The following is a 10,995-nucleotide window of genomic DNA, read 5'->3' on the forward strand; positions in this document are numbered from 1 at the left end:
TGGTAAATTGATTATGTTTGTATGGAATTATGGATGCAAACATGTTGAATTATATTGGATAAAATGTTTGTATGGAATGTTGATACAAGCATAATTTTATTGGATTGGTTTGTCAACCACATTTGGATTATTAAAGGATTGGAATTGAATGGTTTAAGTGGAATGAATTTATTAATTATTCCACAAGGTTATTATTATTTATTTATTACTCAATCATAACTTGTTAGTATGTTGAGTAAAGATGGATTAAGCCGAAATGGCTAGGTGAGTTGACTATGTTCATCAATTTTGGATAATTTAGAAGTTTAATGGAATTAAAGGTCAATTTGTGATGTGATCACCATTGTCCTAAATAAGATTAAAAATGAATTGATGTATGATTGTTATGTATGGTCTTCTTGATTGAGTCGGCTATTAATTAAAATTGTAATCACGTAAAGTGAAACATGGATGAGCAATAAAACTCTGGAAAACATGCACTTCTAGAGTATTGACAATTATGGGTTGGGGTACACGGTGGTAGCCCGTGGCTTTTCGAAGCTTGTTTGATCAACATGTCCTCTTCTCTTTTGGTATTTACATTTTATTTTATAATGAAAGTTAGATGGGATCCTAGACTAACTTTGTGAGAATGGAGTTGCGCCCATTCTTGCATCGCGCTAAACTTTTATTTCAAATGGTCATTTGGGACCAAAATGATTCGGTGGATTGGACAACCTGGTCTATTGCTTACTCCAAACTAAATTAATTAAATTAAATATAGAGTCAAGTGTTTTGAATTAGTTAGTAAGTATGTTGAGTCAATTGAATTATTTAAGTGTGGAGTCTTGATTATTGAATTCACGTTGTATGTTTATTTACTTTAATTAATTGAGCATGCTAGGTTTTGTACGTTGTAGCTTGTATGTACTCAGCTTTGCTGATTGCGTGCTTTTGTGTGTGTTTTCTTTTGGTCATGGCCTTCGCCTTTCAATGACCCTGTGATGATCCAATTATTACACTTGTATTATTGGGAAGCAGTATTGCACAGGTTAGCTTGATGATGTGAAGTTCGGGGATTTGACATACGCATTGTCAAGGGATTGGTGTGATTGAGAGTATTTGTTCCTTGTGTTGAACTTATTTATGTTTTACTATTTTAATTATGTTTTGGGATTTTGAATATTGGTTTGGTTTTAAATAAGGGCCTTATATGGTTCCAATTTGTAAGCTATGGCTTATTCGTTTTCTAAACTATATTATTTTAAAGACTTAAGTTTGTTTTTCCGCTGCGATACTTTGATAAAGCCTTAACGTTTTCACACGTGGCGGTAGCACATCAATAGTTCTCCACTATTTTATTTAAAGCAAGTGGTTTGGAAAAGGGAGAATTATTGGGGTGTTACACTATCTAGCCTCATATCAGGTTCAAGTTCGGGTCCGGTCAATTTCAGGTTAGTTTATTCTTGATCGTTCACCTTTTCGGATATATGCCGAGTTCAATTCGAGCCAAATTCAGATCGGATTCAATTTCAGGCTCGGGTTGTGTGTGAGTCAGTCAGGTTTGAGTGGGTTAATAGATGGTACATTCGGGTTCGAGTTAATGTTGAGTTAGGTTTTGGTTCAAGTTCAATTCCAATAAATATTAATGTGCGTAAGTTGAACCTATATAATTACTCCTTCCATAATTTGATCAGTTTTATCAAGTTTTTATTAAACCTAAATATGAGTAATAGAGAACTAAAGGTATACAAGCTAAATCGGATTGTGGGTTTATAGATTTGTACCAGTATATAAGTTGAACAAAAGGCATATAAATTTTATTAAACCTTCCATGACTCGGGTACAGGTTCTAATTGGGTCGGGTAATAATTCGAATTCAGATTGTTGTTGGGTCAGATTAAATCGGTTGACGGTTACTCTCAGGTTAAGAGCAGATTCGGGTTTATGTCAAAAAGTATTGGATCAAATCGGTTGTTGGTTAACATATGGTCAGTTCATGTCGGGTTACAGGTCACTAGTTTCACCCCATTGTCCGGGTACAGGTTAGGTTCATATCATTGCCGGTTCAGGTTAAGTTCTCGGGTCGGGTTAGGTTTTGACAGCCCTAGGTGTAAGCACCCCTAAAGTTAAGGTGGCATTTTGTCAATCGCAAAAGGCCATCTTCATACTTGAGAAGATTCAGATAAGTTTTTCTTTTTTTTTTTTTTTGACAAAGGACAACTTAAAACAAAAACAAACTAGAACAAGTAACTAATTAACTGACGTCTCCTAGCTGAAGTAGCAAGGTGGTGAGCAGGAAGGACATCATCTCTAGAAACCTTCTGAATAATGCATACTTGGAACGAAGAAATGTCCTTAGATGAGCTTCGCAGAGAAGAGATAGATAACATACAATCAGTACGAAGAAGAACCCGAGAAAAACCACGCTGAAGAGCCATCCTTAAACCAAAGAGACAGGCTAACAACTCAGCTTGGAAAGCTAAAAGAGCAAAGCAGGCCCGAGCAGCACCTCTCAGGCTGATGTCTGTATCTAAAGAATAAAAGCACCAACCAATACCTGCTTTGCGATCTTGGGAATTCCAGGCGCCATCCACAATGAGAGCAACAGTTCCACAAGATGGAAAGTGCGCATCTGAGAACCAAAACCGAGAGGAGGAGAGTTATCTGAGAGAGAAAAGTCTCTAGCAGCCAAACTACGATGAGTCCAGTGTTGAGCAATCTGGAAAACAGAATGCGGGGAACTGATCGCCTGTCTGAAGCGGATGTTGTTTCGAAGAATCCAGATAGCCCAAGTGAAAGACAATATTGAATCCAAACCATCCCAGTTCTTTAAAGAGATAACGGAGAATAGTAAGGAAATGAACCACTGGTGGAATGATCTATTAGGAGCTGGAAGTCGAATGCCCAAAGGAGCACAGACCTAGAGCCGTCGAGTAAAGGAACAGTGAAGAAAGAGATGATCAGTAGATTCTGGGACCAAGTGACAGTTTGAACAGTAAGGATCCACAGGGAGACCCATGACTCGTAATTTAACTGCTACAAGAAGGGCATTGTGAAAAAATTTCCAAAGAAAGAGCTTCCACTTGGGAAGGATAGGTAAAGCCCAAACCTTACTCCAATGAAGAGGATGAATCGAAGGTGAAGCTTGAGGAAGTCAATCCGAAGATGCGACTAATTGAGCATAAGCTGATTTGGTGGGAAAAACACCATCTTTAGTGAATTTCCAATAAATGTAATCATCCATAAGCTGCGGAGGGCACTCGAGGCTAAAAATCTTGGCGGCAGTGGAAGTAGGGAATAAAGTAGAGATGATCATGGTTTGCCCGGCCTGTTGGCCCGACCCGACCCGATTTTGGGCAGAATTTTTTGGCCCGAAATCGCGCCCAACCCTAAAAATTAAAATTTTTGGGCGTGTTTGGGAATACGTTTTTAAGCATTTTTAGTTGATTTTTTAGGCCTGGCCTAAATTTGGCCCGAAAAGCCCGCACAGCCCGACCACTTTGGGCACAAAAAATCCGGCACGAATCTCGGCCTAAACCCGACCCGACCAAGCCCGTCCAATGATCACCTCTAGAATTAAGTATGAACCAAAGTGAAATCCCAAGTATTAGACATAGATTCAGATAAGTTGTATATTACTATATTATACAAAGTATTATTATAGCGTAAATGAATAACGAAGGTAATTTATGTGAGGCCTTCTCAACAATACCCAGATCACGTGTATATCATAGCATATATGAATGCAAATTAGCAAATATAGATACCAAAGCAAAGCACAGTAGATTACTCACTGTCAGACAAAAGAGATTCTACCTATTTTTATAACATAATCAAATTAATGTTTCATAGTGTCAAAATTGATACAAATTACAACATAAAGTTGCATTCATCTACCGATGGTAAGTGTGTGAGGGCATCACAAGGAAAAATTACAGGTATTTTCCTCAGTTGACAGCCAACAACAGGTCTAAAGTCAATCGATGCAATCAATCGCCAAGGAATTTCCTCTTCTTCGTGGTATTCATGTATGGCCTGAGTACCCATTCATTCTGGGCTTCTTTTTGCTCCACTGTCCCCAGCTTAATCTGCATTTGGGGAGAGTAAGAAATTCATTAGCAGACAGAAACATTGTCCTAGCATAATCTTCTCATGAGAAGGGTTAAGTGTATTAGAGTAGCTTTAGAGTTCATCAGATGCAGGGTAGTTCATGCGTACATCCATTCCATAGGACGTCTTTAATGATTATGATACAGATAATGAACTTTCCACTTACCTAGGTCCCCCTAGGTAATTAACTTCCCCCATTTTGTGGGAAATGGAAATTCATGGGAATTTCTACTTCTCATGAATTTGTTAACCAAACTACTTCAAAAAATTTCAATTCCTAGGATTTCCAAATTCCCATGTTTTTCTTTGGCAACCAAACAACCCCTTAGTATATAATATATGCACAAAAAAAGAGAATGGAATTACTGTGGAACTTGTCAGGAAGGCATCGATGAGACAAGCATAGATGGGACCTCTATGACTAAGTACAATAAGGTATATCATTCACACGAATATATTAAAACAAGCACAGCTGAGTTCTTTAGTTTGTGGTAACAATAAACAAAGGCATCACACCAAGCTCACCTGATATAATCGTAGCTCAAAACGAGGACCGATCTCCTTAAGTTCAATTGATTTTGGACCCCCTTTTTTGTCATAAACATGGTGTCTGCAATATATTGAGAACAATTAGCAAAGTAGAAAAAAGTAAAAATTAAATGACACAGGCCAAATTGAAGGGAGATGGACCAGTTTACCATGAGACATCAGTATCATGGTACTTGTTTTCTTTTCTTTATTTTCTTTCTTCAAATAGTGTGTGTGTGAGTGTGTTGGTGTTCTGATGGGGAGGAGGTTACTTTCCTGAACAAGTCTCTTTACTAAGCCTAAAATAAGAATACACTACCTTACAACAGTTTTTTTTTAAATGGGGGAAAAAGAAAAAAAAAAAAAAAAAAAAAAAATCTCTTCATTTAAGTGGGATTGTAGGAGTGACAAAGTTTGGGACAACTGTAAAGAGGATCAGTGGAAGATCTAGCCATAGTGGCCAGGTAGCTCATAAGCATCAGAATTTAGTCTTTGGCTGTCATATCTTAATCCAGGTCAACTACTTAAAACACAAATTGTTCTGTTAGGGCATGCAGCAATAATGAAGCACAACACTACTGCTTGAGAAGAGTTATGCTGCTGCTCCATTAGATCTCTACATTTCTTGCTTTGAACAGCCAGTGTAAGGCCGTGTTCTCTAAATAAAGACTTTCCATGGAAAATATAGCTGCTAGGGAAGCACAACTACAAACTAGCTTTTCATTTGTTGGTTCTTTACAAGAAAAAGTTACTGAGAAAAGGGAAATGGAAATAGAAGGGGAAATATAGATAGGAGGAATACATAATATGGCTATTTTTTCTTTAAAAAGGAAAAAGCTATCCACTCTTGGAGTTGGAGAGCAGTTTTCCACCCTTGAGAAATATTTTCTCCACCCGTTGATAAACTAAACAAATTTGTAGAAAAAAAATTTCGTCAAACAAAACACAACTGAAACGTAAAGGCTTAATGTGTTCATTTCAGCGAGGATGTTGGGGGTCAAGGTGTGATTTAAGGCTTCATAACTACAAAGGTATTCCATCAAGAACTAGATTAAGATACAACATATAAATTATCTTTAAGCACTTTTGATCTGACCTGAATGAGATATAATCAGACTGGTTTGCAAAAGTAATAATTCGCTTAGAATCTGGCTTTGGTACCGGAAACAGATGCTTCAAGATGGTTGCCGTCCGATCCCCTAGCTAGAAAATAGTAAATACAACAAAAATATGATCAGCTTGTACGTTTGACAGTTAAATCATGATATACAGCAGTATTTCAAAAAGAAATAGAACTCCACTATCAGCTATGTGACTGAAACAAAATAAACCCATATTTGAGTGATACAAAAAAGACACTTCAATAGAGTAAAATTAATGGAACTCTGAACCACATTGCAAGTTCTCAATACATAATCTTCAGTTTTAGTATTCATTAGCTGCGGATAAATCCAAGAGTCAGCCCTGAGAAAGTAAGCAGAAATTCAAGCTTTGCTCCATGTAAAATGCGTCACAGGAAGATCTAGTATCTAAAAAGTGCACAATATAGCCCATGTCCACTAGTAAAGGAGCTTCATTAAAATCACAGCACTTATGAGCTATACCATCGTAGATTTATATCTCCCCCCCCCCCCCGAATAATAAAAAACCAAGGCCCACGTTACTCGCTTAGGAATTAGGATTTTAGCAATCAAATTAATAAAGTGGAGTTTAAAGCGGTAAAGCCCTTTTGAATGTTCAGGTACCTTCTCCAACTAGCTAAGAAGATAAATGAACTAAATGGAAAATCTGGAATATACATGTAGCTTCAATGACAATTATTCTACATTTATACTAAATCACAAACCCATCCTAAAGTTAACATGATTGACTACTGCAGTAGATAAATTTAGAGGACTATACTTATTAGACACTTGGTTTTAAAAAGTGCGCCTTGCTCCCAGGGAAATGGGCTTTAGCTAGTCGAGGCTCAGACACCTACGGAAGGCGCGCGCCTCGTGCGCCTCAAAGCGCCTTGGGTAAGGTGCGCCTTTGTGCTTCAAGGAAAATAACTAAGGTTTAAGTTATAAATTGAAAAATGGTGGACATTTTTTTCAAATTCAGACTACCTTAGATTTACATATATCATTATTTAATTTATTATGAATCTTTTTAATTAGTATCAAGTACAATCAAAGTAAAATATAATTTGAAATTAATATATAAATACATGCGCCTTGCATACAAAAGGCGCGCGCCTTCGCCTTGCGCCTAGGCTGCAAGGACCATTTGCGCCTTGGTGCGCCTTTTAAAACTAAGATTAGACATGGTGGTCAATACACTATACTTGCAAAGTCCTCAGTAAACTGTACTTGCAAAATGGCCCAAAGAGAGTCAATAATTTTTTAATACAGGAAACAAGCAGAGTTACATAATATTACATGTGGACAACATCATGTGAACAATATCTATGCAATACATTACTTTAATAAAGTTGGAAAAAAAAAAAAGGCAATGGATCTTAGCCTGGCGGTCAAAATCCTTGGAGTGAGTTGAAGAAGTTTTAAACTATACAAGACATCTTATAGTCACTGCTATGATGAATCAACCAAAGATAAAGCCAGAAATTTAAAAATAATGTCATACCTTGGTGGTGAAATTATTAAGAATAAGATGTGGATTAGCCCCTGGCATTGTTCCAATTGAATTCTTGTCTTTGATGTCATGTCTGGTAACCTGCAGGTAATATGGTAAGGATCTTCCTCCCATGCCACAGGTGTAACTGTGTAAGTCAAGTACAAAACTAAGAGCGGAATACTTACCACATTGTGTAATCCAAAATATGCAGTAGGACCAAAAGGCAAATGACAAACAATTAGCCCATCAGGCACACCACGGTGCTCATGAACCAATATAAGATCTGTAAACTCTCGTGCGCGGCAAGATTCAATTATCTCATTAATAATCTGCAGCCATAATAATAATAAAAAAAAAAAAAAAAGTGAAGGCTAACATAAATAAAAAAAACCTACAAACAAAACCTTGAGTAAATCTTAAGATACCATTCCCAAACAATAGTTGTCAACTAATGCACTCAGAAGCAAAGCAATGAAAGAACGAAATAGAAAATAAACTAAAGCAGGACAAGTGATTTTTTGAAGCCTATAAGGTGCATAAAATTACATTTTTAATATCTTCATTAATCAGCAGAAAGCCACTTGCTTCTCACAAATTTTCTTCATATTTATAGGTCCCAAAAATATGTAGTATAAAGCTTGACCCTAAAATTAGCTATACTCTGTACATTGTATTCAGATCATAAGGGCAACTAGAGTGGCAAGAAACTCAATTTGTTTGTGCAACTTGAGATGTTTGTCTTCTTTACATATTAACGACCATATAAGTGTCCTTTTCTTCTTTTTCGCCTTAGGTGGGAGAGGAAGGGGGGAACAAGGCTTCACAACTAGATTTCACATAGACCAGTCTCCACACATCCAGGATGGGACATATTTAGGAAACATACATGCTAAATTCAAGTATATGCAATACATTGCTCCATCAACTCTTGACTTGTGTAAGACAGAAAACCCCTTCTATTATCAACAATTATGTATATAGGATGATTAGGTGAAGATTTTGCAGCCAACACATGTACAGCTGACAGAAACAAAGGTAACACAAATAAACAATGGATGGCACATAGCAGCAGAGTAACAAAGTTCCTATTATGTATCTCAATTATAGATCATAAGTTGACGGAGGAGCAATAAGAAAATAACAAACCTGGCCACCTCTATTCATACGTTCTGCATTAGGAAAGACAAACTTCAGCTCCTACAAAATAGCATTCCCTGGATCAATAATACTCTAAATTCTGGAACCAAAAGTAACGTTCATATGACAGAAGCAAAGGATGATCACTGAAACTTGGACAAACCTTTGTAAACTGGGTAAGAGGTTGACTAGGATCCCTTGATGTAGTTAAGAGAATCTTCGGTTCTCGTTCAGTTGCCTTGGCATATTCATCATCAATAAGCGACCTAGGAACTGTGTAACAATGGGAATAAAATAACTAAATACTTCATATAAAGGTATAAATTAACAATAATCTAATCAGAGTGACAGACTAATATTTTTGCAAGGGAAAAATGGAAAAAGGAAACTACAAGTCCATAATTATCAATAGTCTGCATCTTGAACGTTTCATAATAGCTACAACCTATCCATCTCTTACCTGAGCTATGGATTTACTAAATCTACAACCTTTAAATTCCATCCTTAAACAGTGCTAGCCATACGGAGTAAAATACAAACTTTGTGTTTCACATAAGGCACCCTGTCTATCCATGCATATGGGACATGGGTGCATGGAAATTACATTTAAAATAGAAAAGCACACAATTATGTGAAAATGGCCAGGGTTGAAAATCGGACACACACGAGTTTCATACTCTTAACAAACCCCTTGCATAATAGGTTACAATACATGTTTTGCACTTAACCAAAGGGAAACACAAAGCAACTGAACATCAGTTTACAGGATGCGGATTTCTTTTTCACATCAACTTTCTCAACAAATTCCTAAAAAGTTCATCTTCTTGTTAAAATAACTAAGCAGCTACAACACCCGAATTCCATCAAAACAACTCCTTAAACGAAAATCAACATAACAATAAGTTTACAGGCTTACAGCTCCTCTCAGTTAAAATTCAAAGTAAACACAAACCCCATAACACCCAAAAAGCCAACAAATTTTAGATGACAAGGCATAAGCAAACAAGTAGCATAATTTAATTTCGAATGTCTTTCAATATGTATAAAATCAAATCATCTGTTAAATTCTCATAAAATCAAAACAAATTGATTAGTGAAAAGATACAAAAAGGAATATACCAGCAGTGTAATCGTCTTCGAGGTCGATTTCTTGGCGAAGGGCAGCTTCTTCATTTCTCAATTCAGTTGGAATTGGCTTCCCATCTGTCAAAAAATCACCCATAATAACCCATTCAATCAATTACACCCAGAAATGAATAAAAAAACAAAAACCCAGAAATAAAAAAGAGAATTAAACCCAGAAAAACAATAAAAATCAAACCTTCAAGAGCTTCTCTGATTTTGCGTTTCTTCTCATATAACAAACGCTCTTTGCCTTCTAAGCTTTTTCTGTAAAGATACTCTCTTCTCAATCGAATGTTCCTTCTCAACATTATTCTGAATTGGAATCCCTAATTTGGAATTGGGGATTTGATAAGCGTAGTTGAAGAGAGAGAAAGAAAGGCGAGTGTAATGGAGGAGGGTTTAGGGTTTAGGCAGTTCAGCAGTCTGCAGTTTGTGACTGTGTTCGCCTAGCAGGAAGAAGGCCTTCGAGTGGTGGTAGTCCAGTTAACGGATGAAACTCAAGGGGCAATTGGTAATTTCCTCTGTTCTTTTTTACTTTACCCGTTTCTTTTACGATGCTTGTCAATTCAAAACTTAACCGATCTATAACTTTAATTTTTCTGATGTTAAAATATTAAAAGTTATATACTACCTCCATTTTTTGTAGTTGGCACGTTTTGACTTTAACTCTATTTACATACTCTTTTTTGACCGTGTTTTGTGGTTTATACACAATGAAAAATATAGTCATTTGGGATCTTATTAGATTCATTATGATATATATTTTCAAATTATCAAATTTTCATAATTTTTGTTAATCGGTAATTACAGATATAAATGATTAAAGTTGTGCGTTGGAAAACGTGACTAAAAAAAAGTGTCAACTAAAAAAAACGGAGAAAGTATTATGATAATACTTATTGAGACGAATTTTAAAAGACCCAGCATATTATTAACAAAAGACGGTCAAAGAATAGGTGGTGAATAGTGTAAAAGTCAAAGCGAGTCAAATAAAAAAGAACGGAGCAAGTAATACACAAGAATAAAGGTTTTTTTTTTCTCGGGCATAAAAGCTCTAATGCTTAGAAAGAGCAATATAATCAATGAGCCAATGATGGAGATGAAATTCGAGTATACTGTGTATCTTAATAACTTGTACAATACTCAATATTCAAAAGTATCAAACTTTATCTAAATAGTTATCTCTCTCTACGAACCCTGTGCTTATCCTCCCACCGCCCCGCTGCTTTGTCCCTTTTCTCAACCCCTACTCGCCGGCAATCGGCGCTTCCCTCTTAGCCATCGCCGGCGGGTCTTATTCTCAATAGTTCATTTTATTTTGTTTTCTATTTTAAGCGATAGATCCTTGGCAAAGAAAATAGGGGAGTTGCGGTTCTTTCATTTTTAAGTTCATTGGGGAGTTCTCCAGGTTTAAGTGTGTCGTCAAGTGTTTGAGATTATAATAATCCAACGAATCAAAATGCTGCCATTGAACGGAAATCCGTTAATTGTTTCCCG

General features: G+C 36.4%; 1 protein-coding gene across 1 annotated transcript; it reads right to left on the reverse strand.

Annotated features, from left to right (window-relative positions):
• Positions 1 to 3,776: 3,776 nt before the first annotated feature.
• LOC145595498 (uncharacterized) lies at positions 3,777 to 9,937 on the reverse strand. The gene is made up of 9 exons (XM_081651915.1): positions 9,695 to 9,937; positions 9,493 to 9,576; positions 8,537 to 8,646; positions 8,383 to 8,433; positions 7,422 to 7,565; positions 7,246 to 7,335; positions 5,717 to 5,823; positions 4,618 to 4,702; positions 3,777 to 4,070 (listed from the first exon to the last, which is right to left on the reverse strand). The coding sequence occupies exons 1-9, from the start codon at positions 9,804 to 9,806 to the stop codon at positions 3,972 to 3,974; spliced, it is 882 nt and encodes a 293-aa protein (XP_081508041.1). The 5' UTR covers positions 9,807 to 9,937; the 3' UTR covers positions 3,777 to 3,971.
• Between the last annotated feature and the right edge of the window lie 1,058 nt (positions 9,938 to 10,995).

This window comes from Chenopodium album, chromosome 19 (genome assembly GCF_948465745.1).
Source record: "Chenopodium album chromosome 19, dcCheAlbu1.1, whole genome shotgun sequence".
Taxonomy (NCBI): domain Eukaryota; kingdom Viridiplantae; phylum Streptophyta; class Magnoliopsida; order Caryophyllales; family Amaranthaceae; genus Chenopodium; species Chenopodium album.